This window comes from Podarcis melisellensis (assembly GCF_964234715.1).
Source record: "Podarcis melisellensis genome assembly, chromosome: 1".
Classification (NCBI taxonomy): Eukaryota; Metazoa; Chordata; class Lepidosauria; order Squamata; family Lacertidae; genus Podarcis; species Podarcis melisellensis.
Genome location: NC_138528.1, coordinates 104,802,373 through 104,822,273, shown reverse-complemented (window position 1 = coordinate 104,822,273; position 19,901 = coordinate 104,802,373). Strand labels below are relative to the sequence as shown.

At 39.8% G+C, this 19,901-nt stretch overlaps 1 protein-coding gene across 2 annotated transcripts in view; it reads right to left on the bottom strand.

Annotated features, from left to right (window-relative positions):
* PKP4 (plakophilin 4) overlaps positions 1-19,901 on the bottom strand; it is a 93,430-nt gene that overhangs the window by 964 nt on the left and 72,565 nt on the right. The window contains exons 12-21 of one of the 2 annotated variants that reach the window (XM_081928812.1): positions 16,201-16,384; positions 12,529-12,646; positions 11,820-12,011; positions 11,499-11,672; positions 9,337-9,487; positions 6,072-6,267; positions 4,457-4,541; positions 4,209-4,326; positions 2,987-3,118; positions 2,206-2,279 (exon numbers count right to left, since the gene is read on the bottom strand). In XM_081928812.1, the coding sequence (XP_081784938.1) occupies positions 2,206-2,279; positions 2,987-3,118; positions 4,209-4,326; positions 4,457-4,541; positions 6,072-6,267; positions 9,337-9,487; positions 11,499-11,672; positions 11,820-12,011; positions 12,529-12,646; positions 16,201-16,384 (1,424 nt within the window). Of the gene's footprint in view, positions 1-2,205; positions 2,280-2,986; positions 3,119-4,208; positions 4,327-4,456; positions 4,542-6,040; positions 6,268-9,336; positions 9,488-11,498; positions 11,673-11,819; positions 12,012-12,528; positions 12,647-16,200; positions 16,385-19,901 lie in introns of those variants that run through there. The other variant, XM_081928811.1, reaches the window with a different exon arrangement.

Sequence of the window (19,901 nt, the reverse complement as noted above, 5' to 3'; positions counted from 1 at the left end):
TTGTAGTAGCAATTTATCCATTCACATGAACGTGAGGTGTGTGGCAACATTTTTGCACATAGAAAGAAAGCCTTTTGTAAAACCATTCTCAAACTATATGTTCATTAGTTTCTTTCAGACCCATTTTTCCATGGGGGGGGGAATGGGGATGTGTGTGTGAGGGGGGGGAAATAAATGTAGTAATCTGGAAAATGACATGGCTATCTAGGTTCCTGGCCTCCAGGAAAGAAATATACCATACTCCAACATTTTGTTGCAGGCTCCATTGTATAATCACCAATTGTTCTACAACTAGTATGGCCTATGCTGCATGTATAAGAGGATGAATTTCCATTTCTTGGTACAATTTTATCTTTCTGCAATTTTGATTATGCCCAAGGTATCTTTATAATATGACTTGCTCTTTTTCTATTCTGTCCTCTGAGTCTTCCCAGTTCTTACAAATATTATGTCAACATCTGAACAAACTTTTAGGAGTGAAGACAGGTGTAAAGTAAAGGACTCCCAATCAGAGGCTCTTGCTGTGGTGGCACTTCATCAGCCTCCTCTTGGTAGAAGATACTTATACTGTTGTTTATTTTTTTGGCCTTTTTTCATTCTTCCCTAATTGCAATTCTTGTTGTGCTGTTGACTTTCTAATTTTACACCCCTAAACACTTGCACTTCTTTAAGAATGCATAATTAGTTATTCCTGGGTGAGGAAACGATTCATTTGCATTTATCACAGCACATAATTTGCAAATGTTGCTTATAGATTTACAGTCTGAAGATGTTTTTGCATGACACTATGGTGTAACCCTGTGTCCTTTGTTCAGTTCCTGTCTAACACTTGTTATAGATCTTTGACACAAATGTTCACTTAACATTTTTCATTTTGCTGTATAGTTCTTTAAACAAACAAACAAACAAACAAACAAACAAACAAACAAACACTTCAGGAATATAACTTTGACTTCTCCATGTTTTCTTGCATTAATTGCCCAATCCTTTGTGCTTATCTCTTAAAAATCCTAGTACAGTGATACCTCAGGTTACAGACGCTTCAGGTTACACACTCCGCTAACCCAGAAATAGTACCTCAAGTTAAGAACTTTGCTTCAGGATGAGAACAGAAATCGTGTGGCGGTGGCGGCAAGCCCCATTAGCTAAAGTGGTACCCCAGGTTAAGAACAGTTTCAGGTTAAGAATGGACCTGCAGAACAAATTAAGTTCTTAACCTGAGGTACCACTGTACTGAAATCAATAAAGCCATAAACTGGTGGGCAGTCTGGAATCTCAGGGAAGAATCCAACTGGGGTCTTTGCACTTTTTGAAATGCTTTTGATCCAGTAGAGGTGCCTGCTAACAGAAGAGGAGGGGAGATATATCTAATCTATATCTCTATCTCTATATATCTATCTCTATATTTGCCAAGTTCCCCTTCCCTATTGCCACTTTTCACTTTGTTCTAGTGAATCCCCAACTCTCTAGAGCTGATTTTCAGGGGCTGCTAGGGGATGCAGGGGAGAGGGAGAACTGGCAAAAATGGCCTCCCTTCCTCTTTTGTTAGCAGTTGCCACTGTAGGATGAAAAGCTCTTCTGCAAGTGCAAGAGGACCAGATTGGAATCTACCGTAAATCTTCTGAGATTGGGTATTTCAAAGAATTTTGTGCAAACAAACCAGCAAAGCCCACGTGGCCATTAGACACTGAAGACAAGTGGGAGACAGCAAGGCTACACAACTGCTGACCCACCAAGATGAACAGAGCTCACTAGCCACATTTGACAGGTATCTGACATTCCCCATGGTTGTTCATGCAGCAAAATAGGAAGTTTATTGAATCTGGTGGTGGGCTGCTTAATAGGTTACAAGTTGCACAGGCCTGTGGTGGAGAAAGGGTATATTAAAAGGGAAATGCGGAAGGCTGTGTAATACACTGCAGTTTTATTTCATAGAAAATAAGAAAAAAATAATATTCCAAACTAAGATTTGTATGAAATGGGATAAGATGGAGCCTTGCTTTACTACTGCACTGCAGTTGCAGTGTTGAGAACCATAATCCAGGCACAGTAGCATTCTGAGTTCATTGCCTGAAGTTAGAAAGTTACTTTAGGCAGCAGGAATCAATCAATGAAAATGGTTTAGAAGCCATTAGGTTAAAGGAAAATGCACTCTTTCCTGGTGATCAATATGGTCATTTTTTAAATTAAGATTTCAGCTTTTACCTGCAGACGCCTATTTTGGTCTCTTGCTGGTGAAGAATAGGAACTGATATAAATTGGCGAAGGCTTGCTGGACCCTGTGGGAAAACGGCAACAGAGTATTAAAAGCAATATTTGATTTGCTCAGGTGTCATGCTGGGCTGACTTTCACACTTCGGTGAAAGAGGAACAGAACTGTATGATACATATCAATAAATGATCCCAGTATTTCCCACCTTGGGGGAAGGCTACAAGAGCAAGGTCAGGTTCTGACCACAACAACCACCTCTAGAAACAGACACCTGGATATCCAGCCTTATGGAGCACATTTGACTTCAGTGATTTATTTGGATGCATATAATTTGTGCTTCTCTCTGCCGAAACCTGACTTGCAGGTTCCACCCCCCTTCTCAGACATTCCGGCTGTATAATGATGCTATGCTTCATGACAGAAGGAAGATGAAAGGAAGGAGGCAGAGAGTCCCTTAGCGAGAATTGCTTGCTGCTGAATTTGGGTTATAACCTGTGATGCAGCGAAATGTTTTTGCCAGCATTTATAAGATAAGCGTGTGTTTCTTGAAAAGTAGTATGCAATAAAATATTTTACAGACAGGTTTAAATATGTGCTCGAATAACACTCATTACTTTTTGATGTTATTGTATTGCTACTATGAATAACCCTCTTTGTGTTCACTGCATGACATGTTGTTTTTTTCTCATTCAGAACATGCTTTTTTTTTTTGGTAAGGAAGAAGTTTAAAAATTATGTACCAATCTTTCATTTTCCATCTCACTGGTCCCTTACCAGTATACATATCTTTATGTGCAATCCCATCACCTTGGCTATTGTAATACTGCATAGAAGTTTGGGTCCTATCATATTCGGAACGAGGGTCTCTAATTCCTAATAGCGCTGGTGATGAAGATGTGCTTCCAACTGGGGAAAAGAAGGTGAAAGAGAAGAAAGGAGAGGGAAAGAGAAGGGGAGAGAGAAAATCAGTGCCAGACAAAAGGGTTAGGAAAAAGTAAAGGGTTCTTCGGAAATGCTTTGTAATAATAGGCTTTCAGACATGTAGAAAAAGCGGCAATGAATGTTATTCCTTAAAACATTCATATAGAATCTCTAGAAGAAAGAGCTGCAACACCTTAAAGTTGGGAGTCAATGTTCATTAGAGTGTTTGGCCAAGACTGTGGAGAGTCAGGCAATGTGTATAAATCTACGTTTTTAGGATACAGTTGCTATATGGGCCTACTATTCTCTTCCCACCCCCCACCCCTGATATGCAGGTAGCTCCCCATTTACACTGAGGTTCCGGGCCCAAATGCACGTTCTGGGCCCAAATGCACATACAGTGGTACCTTGGGTTACAGATGATTCAGGTTACAGACTCCGCTAACCCAGAAACAGTACCTCGGGTTAAGAACTTTGCTTCAGGATGAGAACAGAAATCGTGCGGTGGTGGCGCAGTGGCGGCAGCGGCAGGCCACATTAGCTTAAGAACAGCTTCAGGTTAAGAACGGACCTCCAGAGCGAATTAACTTCTTAACGCGAGGTACCACTGTACACGAAATCGTGTAAATTGGGAGTACCCTGGAGAGTCCTCCAGAAGAGGATCCTCCCCCAAGAGAGCCGGAGGGGCAAGGGGGTTTGCTCAGCTAACACGCAGGGAACCTTTTCCCTCCTCACCATGAACTACAGTAGCCACAGCTTTCCATGGAAGACCCTATCTTCTTAAATTAATACTGTTTAGGCCTGGTTGTAAATATCATCTCTTTGTACATCACAGAGGCAGGTGCCTAAGTGCTGTGGAGGGTGGAATATCTGGTTAAAAATGTATAGACTGTTCGTTGAACTCTGTCATACCAAAAACCAGTCTGATGGCTTCAACTATATATGAGAAGAATATGCTTGAAGTAAAAAACTGAGAATGAGCCTCCAAAGGTTTTTAAAAGGAGTGAACAAGAGCTGATCGGGGAAATTAACATCTAATCTGGCCACATACGAAGGGAAAGGTTTATTAACTGACCGGACTGAATGATAGGCGACATTTGTTGATTTGTTGTAGACAAGGAGGGATGTGACTTGAATCTGTCACGCTCAAGTGTTGACACTGGGGTAATAAAATGATTTTGATTCCAACCATCCTGTGGAACAAGAAAAAGGAGGTCATATGAAAAATGAATGACATTTCATTAGAAGAACTAGTTTAGATTTCATTGTGGAATTGCATCTTGAGGAATACTAATTTTCGTATGAACAGCTTTTATGTGTTACCTTCTTGTAAATACTGCGGAGATCACGATATTGCCATAATGTGTTCAGCACCTGGGCTGCTGCCTTGACAACCTTCAGTGAAGACCTGAGAAGAAAAAAAGTTTACGTTTAGTGTACAATATTACTAGACATGCACATACTACACAAATAGAATTGCTTCTTCTCATGAGAATTATTTTGTAGGGTTCCACAGCTTTGAGTATTATTTACCATGCTATTTAACATTTACATTAAACTACTGGGTGAAGTAATCTGGGTATTTGGAGCCTGGTGTCACTGATATATTGATGACACCCAGTTTTTTTTTTCTTGGATCCAGGTGTGATAGTGATCTCTCTGAATGAGTGCTCAAAATCTATGATGGACTGGATTAGGACGAATTAGCAAATTCAATGCAGACAAAGAGATATGTGATGATGGTGGTTCATTTAGTTGCCCAGATGGATGAAAATATGCGTTTGGAGGGGGCTGGCTTTGCATTCCCCAGTAAGGATTAAGTTCACAGTCTGGGAGTACCTGTGAACTCAGCACCATTCCTGGATGTTGAGGAAGTGGCTGTGGTCTGGAATGCTTTTTAATAACACAGATAGCCACGTGAAAAGGGCCCGCTGCTAAAAGACGTTCATACTTTGGGTATTTCTATATTAGATTACTGAAATGTTCTTTATTGTGGAGCTGCCCTTGAAAGCTGGCTCGGAAATGTAAAATGGTACAAAGTGTGAGTGAACATTTGCTAGCAGAAGTACACTTCTGATTACATTTTATGCCTGCTTTAAAACCTCTATAGTTTTACCAGTTTGTATATGTGCCCAAATTCAAGGCACTCACTACATTCTAAGAATCTTAAGGGAAGCACTTCCTTTTCTATAAGCCTGCTGAACATTAAGATGTTTAAAAGCAGAGTTGATCCTGATAAACTTGAGATTAGATTGTTATATATGAGTCACAGGGCTTTTGGGGGTGGGTAGTGAACCTATTCATTTCATTTTGTTTGGTTTTTACCTAAATGCTTTGGAGCTTGGACATGGCACCATTAATTTATCTGCTGTTTCCTTATTCTTGTAATTGTTAAGAACATTTTTAAAAAATTGATAGATCAAGCCAAAGGTCTATCTAGTCCAGCAGCATCTGTGTAGGTAGAGCTAATCCAGGCATAGGCAAACTCCAGCCCTCCAGATGTTTGGGACTACAATTCCCATCATTCCTAGTTAACAGGACCAGTGGTCAGGGATGATGGGAATTGTAGTACCAAACATCTGGAGGTCCGGAGTTTGCCTAGGCCTGATCTAATCTATAAGGACACCTTAGTTTTATGACATTTCCTCTAAATTCACAAAGGTTTTGGTCTAGGGATGGTTTGCAAAAATTTGCGCACACACACAAATTATACATAATAAGGAAACTGGCAGGCACAGTGTGGATTTTAGAAAAATCACACGGAATAAATGCCAAGGTCTCTCCTCCCGTGCTGAACAGATTGCAACTCTATGAGGCTGGTCAGCTTATTAAGTAAGACAAGAATGCATAAATAATACTCTTTGTGTAGACCACAAATTTTCTTAAGTTCTTCTTATCAAGAGATTTTTCACTTGAGACTTTCTAATGTTCCACTTGCCTGTCACCTCTTCCTTTTGTTATGTTCACCAGTTTTTCTATTCCTCCTGTGTCAGCCAGGGCTTTGGCATTCTCCATGTTTTTGCTGGTGACCTCATGCAAAGCACAGCAGATTGCTGCCACAGTTTCATCAGAGAGAATGTTTGGCCCATTGCCTCCGGGAAGGCGATTTACCAGGTCTCGCATAGCGTATTTACCTGGGGAGGAAAAGAAGCCCATACAGGAACTTTGCACTGTTCTAAGGTATTTTTAGCATCACACAGAAAAAAACACAGCGTAGAAACACTACAAGGAGACTTATTATTATTATTTAATACAACTTCATAAAAAAAGAAAGAAATCCCTTTGCTATGCAGAGTGGCAGCAAGGTACTGCAGTGTCATTTTTCAAATTAAAAATATATTGCCTTCTTTTGCTGGATTAGAACAAAAAGTGATTAAAATGATTGTGGCAGCATGCCAAAGTACACAGACATACACAAATCTATGTATTTATTTTAGATAAGCTTGTTTTAGCTGAGCCATTTTATAGTAAGAGAGAGAGAACACAACACAATCAAATTAATTGCTCTGGTTTCTAGCAATCTGTGGTTTATAAAAACACAATAAATATTTCACCAAAGCACACAGATCCTCCTTCCTTCCTTCCTTCCTTCCTTCCTTCCTAGCAGAACTTTGAACCAATGGAATGTGAGAAGTTAGAGGCTGTATTTGAGTAAGATGCTAAGCTATAATTTAGGGCTACATGAATGAGCACAAGTGAAGAGTTGGGTGTAAATGCTTCTTTCCTTTTCCTCCCATGGGGGTGGAAGAAGAACCAGCTGAGTCAATTTTTTACTTTCAGAGAATTCTACCTTGCTGTGTTAAAAGCCTGACTCTGGTAGCTTTAATTACCAGCCGGCTTCAAACTGGAGGGTCATGAAGTTGTCTTGTTGAACTAAGCAGAGTCGTTTAGGTAGAGCTAAATCATGGTTTAGCATTGTATGAGAATGTGGCCAGTATCTAGTATGTACAGAAGCAGGAAATATGCATATGAAGTATAATTGTTATAGGAGAGAAAAATCAGTGCCCAAGATTGTGGGATTGGTGTTCAGTGAAATTTAACAAACTGCACAGTAAAACAAAGAAAAAGTATCCTAAAGCTAAGGTACACTAAATGTCCTGGTTTGGGCTTTGGTGATAACTCAGTGGCCCTGTAACACAAAAACTGGAGGTGTATTTGTATATAAATGATAGCTAGCAGGTAAGTAATATGAGGAAGGTATTAATTCTCTGCTCTAGCTGAGCACCTGCAGACAAATTCTGATTCATAACCAAAGAAGAAATGCTACTCCACTGCATACTTGTAGCAATGTACAATTTAAAAACATTTTGTGTAAATACAAGTGGAACGGTGCATAAGCAAGGAAATGGCCCATTCACTTCTGCAGTCAGGAATATTCATTTCTCTCCCAGTTTGTGACATGGATTGCAACTCCCCTTTGCAAAACGCTGTGTAATAACTTTGGTTTTGGACCATCGGCTTCTGAGACACAGATCTCTGAATGCACTGATTTTGTTAGATTAAAATAATCTCAATAACTTCAACACCTCTCTAGACTCTTAGAAATAGATATGTAGCTGAGGCCAGATGATAAAACACAAGAAACACAAACGCATCTTCAGGGAACCATTTCCCCTTTCATTTGTCATCTGCTGAGGAACCCCTGTAGATTGCAGAGAATTCTGTAGCTGGTTTGTGAGTTTGCAAAATTCACCTAGATGTTAATCAAGCCCTTTTTTCTTTCTTTTACTGCAATGTAGTCCTGGTTGAGCAGAGGACTGAATCACACATGATATAGATGGTCTCCTGATGGAATTTTTAAAATACTTTAAAAAACACTCACAGAGAATTTTGATTGGAGCAGGGCTGCCTTCACAACAGGGATAATACTGATCCAATCCAATTCACATCACGTGTAGCTTGGCCCTGATAGCATACGCTAGGACACTATTTTCAATCATGTGGGTCCTGAAGTCTGTGCAAGTGGGTCTGGGTTTATACATAAACCCCAAATAATCATTGCTTTGAATCCTTAAGTGGTATCATGAATGCCTCTTACAACTTTTTGTTTCTTTGGCATATTATACTGCTGTGTTGGCCCATGAAAGTGAACTTCAGAAAGGCTCAAGCCTTATACTTTTAATGCTTGGGAACTGCTTTCTAATAGCAGATCTGGTAACGGTTTACCACAAGGTGCTCAAACAGGGAGTTGTTCTGAGTGACTATTACAGCTCTTTCCCCGGTGCCTGTGCACAGAGTTTTAAAACCAATGGTCTAGGCCAGTGTTTTTCAACCTTTTTTGGGCAAAGGCACACTTGTTTCATGAAAAAAAATCACGAGGCACACCACAATTAGAAATTGTTAAAAAAATTAACTCTGTGCCTATATTGACTATATATAAAGTAATTCTCTTGAATAGGAATCAAATAAACACAAAGAAAGTATTTTATAATTACTTTATTATGAAATAGTAAGTAAACAGAAATATGAAAAATTATAAAATACTTTATTTTTAAATCTTTCGAATTTTTCTATTTTTCCCACGGCACACCAGGCAACATCTCGCGGCACACTAGTGTGCCGCGGAACAGTGGTTGAAAAACACTGGTCTAGGCTACACCCATCAATATTACTCTGACTTTTACAACAGAAAACCCAGATGGAGGAAAGAGGGCTGCTGAATTAATCATCTGCAGGAAATTGGCCATGTCATCTATATAAACACCTACCTATCCATATCAATATTTTGACAGAAACATACATTATGGCAGGAGGGGAAAAATGGTTCTAAAAATAAATTTGAAAACACTCTTGATCTCCAAGGGAAGAATATGTTTGGAGGCTGTCAGAACTCATCACCAGCATAATGAATCTTGAGAAGGTTATGACTACACCAAAGATGAAGAATTTCATTTTCAATCAAGCTTTGCAGATATAACTTCCTGTCTGAAACAGTTCCATTTTCCAGCTACTGCTTGCTATTGAGACAGAGGGTTGTTTCCAGGGCATTACCAGTAGTGTTACGCTGCTGCAATGGGACTGCTACTTCCAGCCCCTGCCCTCCACGCACCCCTGACTAGAGGTCTTTTGCTCACTGAGATCCCCTGTGATGGCTGAGCCGCAGGGCTAGATATGGCTACAGGAAACTCCAAAACTAATTTTAAAAAATATACAGTGTTTCTCATATGGACATCCTGCATAGTTAGGCGTCCCTCATTACTTACCAATAAGTTCCTTGTTGCGGACATCTAATGCCATATTTCTCAAAGCTGTTGCCACAGAAGAAACAACTCTGTCATTGTCCATTCTCAGCAGTTCCACGAGAATCGGAAGCCCTTTCTCTTTTCTGACAGCAGCTCGAATATAGGCCGCAAACTACCAACAAAAAAATGCAAAATTACTTAAAAACATGTACATTTTTTATTTTAAAAAGCCAATATAGCCAACATTTTCTTTCACCATGTTTGAATTTTAATACAAATTAGTGGGTGCTGTCCAAACCACAAAATGGAGCTATGTACCCTACTCGCATTAACTTAAGTGTGGGTTTGGCATCAACTTCACATTTGAAGAGTTTTCATTATGGGCCACAGAAAGAGATGAATTTGACTAAATATGTTAAATGGTATTATAACTGCTTTAATAGCTATTAAATACGCAGTAACATTTTATGGTGGGGAACGACAAAATGTTTGGTTCCTTTAAAAGGAAATCACCTGCTGGAACTTCTAAGGCAGTATGTCACTTTAAGAAATTTGAGGGTTTTTATTATTATTATCCCTTTGGTGAATAAAGAAAAGGGATTTAAGGTATGCAGGGTGGTGCTTTTACAGTATACCAGCTGTGCATATAGTAAGCAGGAGTGTATAGCAATAAAACCTATTTGTGAACAGCAATTAATCTCCTATTTGCTGATAAACCTATCTGTGCTTTAGCTAATTTAATTAAGCTGTGACCTTTCTTTGCACGGCTTGCAGAAAATGCTGGATTTGGAATATTTGGAGATTTTGTACTGAACAATATCTTTTTTAAAAAAAGTGAGGCTAAGAATTTTGCTCCTGACCCCACCCCAGTTATGCACTGGTAAGAAACCCTCAGTGCTTTTAATGGTAGCATGTTGGTAATGTTCTTCCCCCAAAGCATTCCACTTTGTGCTACTGTGGCTGTAAGGTGAATAGATGTACGAACTGGGGGAGCAGAGCTGAAGTTAAATATTAAAAATGCCATTACTTCATACAATAGCAAGGGAGGAATTCAATGTAGGGCTACGACAATCATTCTGTTAGTGCAAGCTTTTCTGTTTGCCAGATGGAAAAACCCTCAGTCTCCTCTCCCCACATGCTCTTATGAGGGTTTTCATGACACTCCGCCAATTGGGGAGATGGGGGGGGGGGGAGTCCCACTGTCCTAGCAGACGTCCTTCAGTTAGCAAGACTATTTAATTGATTCCCACCCTTAACCTTCTTAAATTTCCCCTACATTTTTCCTGGAAATTTTTATTCCACATTCAAGGTAGAAAAAAAATATTCTTCTTCAATAAAAAGCTACAATGTGATTGTCTGCCCTCTCACCCTTGTGCAGTATGGAAGCTTTTCCTTCCGTTTTATTTCTTATTTTACTCTTCTTTATGTCTTGCTCTGTTAGCACAGAGAGGCTAACATTACAGCAAACAACACAAAGTTAGCATCATCCTAACATTTCAGATTAGCTTGTCATGATAGCTAACCCTGGACAAATTGTATTTAGTAGCCTCAAGTGTAGTTTGTTGAAGCAGACCGGCTTCAAACCTTATAGTCTGTGAAACTGGCTTCTGTGCCAGAGGTGGACAAAGAACAATGGAGCTTGCTGGCTTGAGACGGCTCGTTCTTGTATAACACTGAAACATGACTTAACATTGTGTCCAAATGCAGTCATCGTCTTCAAATAGAATGGGAAAATATATTTGTATAGCTGCATCAGGTAGAATACTATGAAGCGTTATGTTCCACCTCCCTTGCACACACCACTATCAGCAAGGATGGCCTGGACATACTGTTCCTAGACTCCATACATAAAAGAATACTTGTGCCACATAATTCTAAGGTATTGTTGAGATGTCTGCACATGTAATGAGTCAGGACCAAATGCACAACATGGCAAACTTTTGTCCATTAATTTCAATATGTCTAAACTATGTTGAATACCATCTTACTTTTTTTTTTTAATTGGCCAACTTTACATATAATTCATATGAGATCCCGTGACCTAAAGTACATTTCCTGGATAAAACGGCCTGCAAAATGTTGGATATGGGATGTTGCCATTGGTTCTCTGCTAGAGCATCAGTGTTGTTGCAAAAAAACACTGCAAGGGTGAAGGAGCAACAGCTTCAAGTTTCATACAATACCTTCCAGTTGCCCGCAGAAAGATTCTGGAGAGATCCTGCAGAACCTTCCAAAGTAGCCGGGTTGGAGCTTTCAGCTAGAAGAGTTAGATACGGTTTCACTACAGAAGGATGCCACAGCATTTCCACACCTTTAGGAGACTTTGACAATCCTGGTATTGGGCCAACTCCATCCCACTGTGAAAGATAACGGACTTATTATAGGTGAGCTCTGTCTTTTAAGCCAAATCCAAACAGGATTATTTAAAACATTCTGCTACGTGGTATCCTCTAACATATTGGTTCCTATAAGAGATAAGCCATGGGGAATGAGGAGGAACCAACCTGGTCCTCCTGTGAAGTTTTCTTCTTCTTCTTCTTCTTTTTCCCCCAGCAGCTTGGCTCTGAATCTTTGCTAGGCGATTCCTTCCCCAAAAAGTCATCCAACTCATTTATACCCAGAAGGCGGGCCTGAGGCACTTCAAGCTCGAGACGGTAGGAAAGGTTTCTTAGTGTGCACACACAGTTTTCCACTGTCTGTAAGCCAAACACAGGAGAGATTCTGTAGTGAAATACATAGTGCAGAAGTGATTTGGGAATATACATTTAAAGGATGAATTAAACTTTTGAAGGGATATCATGGGAAATAAGGATCAGCTAAATTGTAACCATGATGAGTCCTTTTAGTAATCCCTCTATATGTTGGTCCAGTGTAAAGGTTATCAAACTTTGTCACAGTGAACCTCTCCAAGTCAACGAGAATTGTGCCCACCCAAGATTGAGTAAGAGAGCAACAATTTAAACACTGAACCTTCAGAAATACTACAAAGGAGGGGGAAGAAACTTGAAAGATCTGGAAGATAAAGCCCATCCTTGTTTTCATCATTTCACAGTTCCAGGTTCTGTTTAGAAAGGCAGCTTTAATTTGCATGCTTCAACATTCAGTGGCACAAAAGCCTAACAACTCTGTGACTGCAATGGTATAAACAAATTACAAACCAAACCAGACAACTCTCCTGATAACAAAGAAAATGTTGTTAAAAGATCTACACACCTTGCTGTCATAATCTGAAGTATTCACACATGTATGGATCACATATAACAATGAATCAACCAGCCCTTCACAAGATCTCATTTGTTTCCGTGCCTCTTCTCCTGCAGAGCTTAGATTCCTAAGGCATAAAAATCAGAATGGTGATGCATATTAATAAACACTATGTATTTTAGTATTCTTATTATCAGAGACATGCACAGCCAATTGTCTGCATACGTAAAGCTGCTTGGATATGACGATGATATCATTTGCTGATGAAGTGCAAACACATGTCAGAGTTCAACTCAGTGTATTTCAGATAATACTGTGCGTGTGTGTTTTATAATGACATTTTCAGTTAACAGGGCGGCTATTACAACAGTGTTGGAGCAGAACGCCCCTCATTACTGAATATTTGTTGCTATAAAGAATAGATTGTTGAGAGAGAGGATCCAAAAGATATCAGGATTATGATAGAGAAATCTATTTTCCCCACTCTAATACTATCTATAACCTACTGCTTGCTTTAGAAAATGTGGCCAGTTTTCTCTGCAGATTAAATATATACCTTTATGTGTACTTGTTAGGGCTAAACACAGAAATCTGAGTGGGGTCCTCAATGATTCATTTCCCCAGACCACTCAGTGACTAAAAAAATAACCCTGGGTTAAAGAAAAAGGGGGGGGGGAAAGCACTGCCTATATCAGTTCTCAGTCAATCCTTATTGCTCAGCAAAGTTTCTTACCCAGATATGTGGTTGGCAATAAATGATCCACATGCTGCACTAAAGCCTGCAAAAAAACTACTTGTTGCTGCTTAACGCCAATCCATTTGGCAATGTCTGCATAGTGTGGTCTAATCTGGGATGGGTCCAGGCCACACTGAACGGTTGCTGCCAAAAAGATTCTTGCATCTTTATAACCCTCCCAAGGCCAAGGAAGCTAAAATACTAACATTGAGCAAGTTCTCCCCGATTCCACCACCAGAAAATAAATCAATCAAAACACACCCCTTTTGTTGTCTATGTTTTTAAAATGTATGCAAAACTAGACATGGTATTCTTTGGGTGATGTTTATTTATTTATTTTGCTGTTATTGGCTCACAGACTGTGTGAATATCTTAGACAAGGTAATGGGGTTTGTGAAGAAATACAGCAGGAAGCATGGTGAAGCAACACAGACTAGGATGCAGGTTAAAGTTGTGGGAGTAGCAGCAAGTAGTTGTTGAAGGAGGAACATCTGGAAAGGCATTGGATTATATGGTCCTGTTAGTTATGCAGATGTCCTTGCACGAAAGGGACATCATTGTATTAAACAACCCAATGTATACACAAGAGAATGTATATTTTGTATTCCTAAGACCAAGTGCTATTTTTTAAATTAAACAGTGCTTTTATGAGCCCTTGGCTGCTCTTCAATTTATCTTGCTTTCTGGTGAAGTGATTTATCATAATCTAGGTTTGCCTCCCCAATTTGGTGACCACCAGATGATTTGGAATACAACTCCCACAGACTTGCTGCGACTGATGATAAGACTGCCGTCCGAATGTTGTGGAGGGTACCAGGCTTGGGAAGGCTGTTCTGGATCTACCTCCACATCTTTATGAATCTATTTTGTTTTCAGACCTAATCTAACATGGCCATTTTTAATTCAAATCCTGCCTTTTGTCCTTGCAATCCCTGACTAGTCTGCTTATTCTTCACACTTGCCAACCAACATATTCCTGGTTGCATATTGTGGTTTAAAAGGTCACTACATTTTTAGCCGACATGTTATAAATGGACACTTAAATAAGATGTGAATGTGAGAAATGCACATTTGCCAGCCTGTACATTATACAGATGCATTTCTCACAGAGCCATGATGGGCTCCTGAGTAAACGTGGTGACAAATCCAGGTTTGCCTCTGCATAAAGATTGAAAAAGATCTAAATGTATCCATTAAAAGGTGCAATCCATCAAACGCTGTTCCAGTTCATCCCCATTTTCAACAATTGTCTTATTACATAACTTAATATATGCACCCTGCAGCTCCAGATGTTGTCAGAAATGCGACATGACCTGGTGATGCTCTGCGTTCCTTTCTAGCCACTGATTCTACTATGACTTGATAAACAAGGCTTCACGATTTACATGGCTAAGGATGATCCTGGCTTGCATCCTGGCCACAATATCCTTTTTGACATTTCCCTTACTGAGCCAATGACTTAATCAGCTGGCTATATTGGTCATTCATGGATCATACTGCTTTGCTGAGTTCTTTACTGCTGACCCTAACTTTGAATGCCTGCAAGCCAAGTCTGACCAAAAGCAGAACTGAGCCGAGACAGAGCCCTTTTGAAATCATGAGCTACTTTAAAAACTAATTTCAAGGATCATTTCAATAAATCTATGATTCAATTTGGACACCAAAGTTTGTGCTAATCATTCTTTAGAACCAAACCATGGTATTATCTTTCAAATTAGAGGCAAACCCTGGTTTAAAGCTGCTTCTTTGCTTACATTTTTATGTCTGCTCAGCACTCTAATCTCTTGAAATAGTGGATTCTGGGGACAGAGCAATAACCATGGTGTTGTGATTACACCAATTATGGTTGCTCCAAATCATGATTTCTCATACTGGTTTGTTGGCAAATTGTCAATTACAACATCACTGTTAAGCTTCCTTAGCCATGGTTTAATGGAAAAAGGCACATATGTTTGGAGGGAATTAGATGGAAGGTTGTGGTGGAACTCTTAATTGTGAGAGGAGGATACTTTTTTTTTGTTTGTTTAAAGCAGTGGAGCTCCTCTTACCTGGCAGCCACAAATTTCTCCTCCAGAATGCCCCAATGTTACATTACTGTAAGGCACTCTTGGTGGAAAGAATGGAGGCCAGCACTCACTGGAGCAGTGCCCTCTCTAGGACATCTCATGAGGGGAAATGACCACTGAAAAGAGCTGTACCAATAGGGCAGATGTGTGTCACATCCCTTGAACGCTCCCCCTTCCTCAACAAATGTACGAGAAATCTCCCAAAGATTGAGCAGTGAAATTGAATGGGCTGTTTCAGCTTGGTCTTTTGTTTTTAAGTGAGTTGCTCTGGTCATTTGTTGAACTTCATTTGGACTTCAATCAGAGTGGCCAAAATCAAAGAACCAATCAACTAGTTCTGGTGCCAAAGAGGGCTTTAGAATTGTGCTTCTTGAACAGCAGCCCTTAACACCATGTGACAAATTACACCTGAAACTGATGGGACTTATAAAAAGCATCTCAGGATAGGGCACAGGAGAAAGATTCTGCTGATTAAAGAAAGAGGGAAGCAACCCAATTGGGCCTTTGGTAGCTCCTTCAATACCAGCAATTATCATTAGATGATTTTGATGTGTGTAGTCTGCAATAATTCTTTCAAGCTTACACTAATAGAATGGCCTGAACCACAGTAGTGACCAGTTAATAACTTAAAGATTAAATTGCTAGAAATGACTTGGCATCAAAGCAACTCGCAACTTAACCCTATAATTAGCATTTAATACAAACACAGAGAGCACACAATCATAAAACAACATGCCCTTGGATATAAATCTGCATGTCTGCTTCTTTTCATTATGCAAAAGCAAAGCATATTAGCTTGGATGGAAGAAATGATTAGTTTACAAAGGCCGCATAAGAAATTGCTGTTTTAAGATTACTACTACAAACACAGCAATTTACCTCAGGCATCCTGTTGTATTGCGTAGAACTAGAGAAGTCTGGAATTTAATTTTATGATCATCATCAAAGGAAGAATTATTCCAACCAGAATGAGGAACTATCACAGTGTTTGTTAGCGTTGAAAGCGCATCTCGAATGATTGTCATCTTTACTGCATCGCACGAAGACAAGTTCCAGAGAACGCCTGTGGAGGGGGGAAAGATCCATCAAGTATTATTTTATGGCTAGAACCATTAGGTTCAACTTGCAAACTTTACCATATAGTTGTGGTAACAGCAAGTTAAAACACAGCACATTTAAAAGAAATAAAAACCAAATACCCCATAGCATAAAAGACAACAGTATGAGAAGCAACATCTCTCTCTCATTTTTCAGCTTAGCACATGGACCTTATGTTATCATGACAGAACATAAGGGAGGAATAAGTATGCCTAGTAGGAAGGGGCAAAGTCACTGACACGTTTATAAAACAAAAGCAGTACTCTGAAGGGTAGCAGACAGACAGCAGACCAGACCATTTGTGTGATGAAACTTCAGCTGCAATCCTATTCCCACTGACCTGAGAGAAAGCTCCATTTAACCTAGTAAAGGTAAAGGGACTCCTGACCATAAGGTCCAGTCGTGACCGACTCTGGGGTTGCGGCACTCATCTCGCTTTATTGGCCGAGGGAGCCGGCGTACAGCTTCCGGGTCATGTGGCCAGCATGACTAAGCCGCTTCTGGTGAACCAGAGCAGCGCACGGAAACACCATTTACCTTCCCGCCAGAGTGGTACCTATTTATCTACTTGCACTTTGACGTGCTTTCAAATTGCTAGGTTGGCAGGAGCAGGGACCGAGCAACAGGAGCTCAATTGGGATCCAACCAGATCCCAATGTACTAGGCACTTTAAAATTCAAGCAAAATGAAGTTTACATTATACATATTGAGACAAGCTAGGATGGTTTATTCTACAATGTTGTATTTACATTCCAAAGTGTGTGAGATCAGCAGTAACTTGCCACCATAACTGAAATACAGAATACATATAGAGTGGCTCACAAACTATGAGGCATTTCTGATTCCGAATATTTTATTAGCAAAAGATTCTGGGTTGTGTTGAACTTGCTACCTTCCAAATAATTGGGCGTATAAAATAATAATCATAACGGATTCATCTTGCATGAGGTTACAGAACTACTGTTGCAAAAAAGAAAAAAGGGGGGGGGAAAGAGTACACTGAAATTATGTCCCTCAACTCATCAAGAAGAGAAAGAATGAACAACTCTTCCCTGGTAAGGAAAAGAAAGCAGCAGCTAGTTAGGTGAACACTGCCTGTAGTTCCTATGTAATGCATTTAAAGCTTATGCAAGAGATGTTTCCCACAGTTGATTTCTCCCCTGAAGCGGCACACTGTATCATTGGATGTCTGGATGATTCCAATTCTCAGGAGCATGTTTTAGCGAACACAGAGTGAAGGAGGAACTGGAAAAGCCCAGTTCTGTAAGTGGAACTCGGCTTGTGGTTCTTCTTTTGAATAAGATTTTATTAAGAGTTTTCATAATACATTATAATAAAAAAACTAAGCTAAACAAATACAAAGAGAAGAACTAGAGAGAGAAGAGAAAGCATATGAAGTCCTCTTTCACAGGTAAATCTTAACTTGTCCCACACAGAGGAAGGTGATCCCTTCCAGCTCTCACCTGGGAGCTTCCTTTTCTTCTCCCACCCTAGGAGATCTTCCCTTCCCTGCCTCTCACACAGGGTCCTTCATCAACTAACCATCACTTTCACCTGCATGTTAACCCCTCCTTAGACCTGAGTAGGGGACCACCCAAAATACAAATGAACAGAACAGAAACAAAAACCGAGCAAAAACAAGACCTTCATTTATGGCTGAACACGGCATTGACTATTTAGATGTCATGGCAACCTATGTTTAACGCTAAAAAGGCAATAGAGAGGTGAGCTGTATTTTAGAGGAATGAAGGTGCTTGGAAGCACATGGGTTGCTTCTGATCCTCCAAGCCAGGCATAGGCAAACTCGACCCTCCAGATGTTTTGGGATTACAATTCTCATCATCCCTGACCACTGGTCCTATTAGCTAGGGATCATGGGAGTTGTAGTCCCAAAACATCTGGAGGGCCGGGTTTGCCTATGCCTGCTCCAAACCATGCTACCTCTGCGTGGCAAATTCAGTATGTACGTACAAATTCATTCATGTATGTACAAATTCATTCCAGTCCAGTCTCTCCCAATTTGCTTATTTGCCTACTAAAATACTGGCATTATATTTTTGTTACTATTTTGAGGGAACAGACTTTTATGACATGCAACTATATACAGGTGGTTACAAAATATAAATATTGTGTGCTCTGCTGATTGTATAGGAATGTATGATTGATCAGCCCACACTGCAAGATCGTCTGACTTGCCTAGCTCAGTGTCAATAAGAGCTGATTGCTTGCTTTAAAGAATAAGATTTGTATCTTGTTATCTGCCAAATGTTGTCTACTTGAGGGGAAATAATAATATGCTGAAGGGCAAGGTGTTTGCTAGGGAAAGAAAAGCCCTTTCATCACCTAGAAGTTAAGAAAATGAGTCCCAAACAAGCACACACGGTCTACCCAATCAACTCCTGCACATTCAAAACACAGGGATCTGGAGACTTTGTTTCAATTAGTAGTACTAGGAAACAAGAAATACACTTGCTAGGTTTCCACACCACAATACAAGGTGTGCCACATGCAATTCTTGTGCGCACAGAAAATACTATTTGGGATTTCAACAATGGATGTATTAGCGTAGAAACAATCAATAATGTGAACACATTTTTTCCCCTTTAAAATGCAAACAGCAAAGACTTGCTGGGTACCTCTAGTCCAGCTTTAAATGACAGATTACACACCAGATACAGATCTTGCATTCAGCAACCAAGCATCTATCATCAGAAGTTGTGAAAAAACACATCCAAAGTGAGTGCACGTGGCTTGAGATGAGAACTGCACCCAATTTCATCAGCAAGATGTTATATTAAGTGCTCCAAAACTGTAACTTTTCATGTACTGACAGTTTAATTTCTTATCAGCAGAACAGGGATGGGGAACCTTTGACCGTTGGCCACATTGGCTGGGGCTGATGGAGGGACATAGATTTACCATCTTTGCATTAGAAAGTTTAGAAGCATTTCATGACATTACAATTCAGGCAATAGCTGCCATGGAGAAGAATGGGGTTCATTTCAATGAAGAAACAAGAGCGCTTACAGCCGACAGCAAGAGCAGTTTAAAAGATGGACACTTATAGACATACCTTATTTCTTTTTAACTGTTTCAGTTTCTATAAATATTTTATTTTTGGTGAACTAGTAAAGCCGCTATTCTGGTTTCTAATTTGACACCTCATTCATCTCTCTATGTTATGGTAAATGCTCTATAGCATCTCTTCCAAGATTTGGCATTGTGTTGTTTAACATATAGCATTCTAGTCCATCTATACGACTCAGTTTAGGTAACAAAGTAAAAGCAGCACATAAATCAGATAAAATAAAAGCATGTAGGATATAACCTCCCCCCCCACAAAAAACCCGTCAGTAATATTGTGTAATTGCAACTCCAGAAGATGAAAAATTAATTTCCAAGATTTGAAGGTAATGCTTGAGAACATCATATATCTTTTCTCCACAATTAAGTGCAGGCATTTATTGGCCACTGGGCATTTT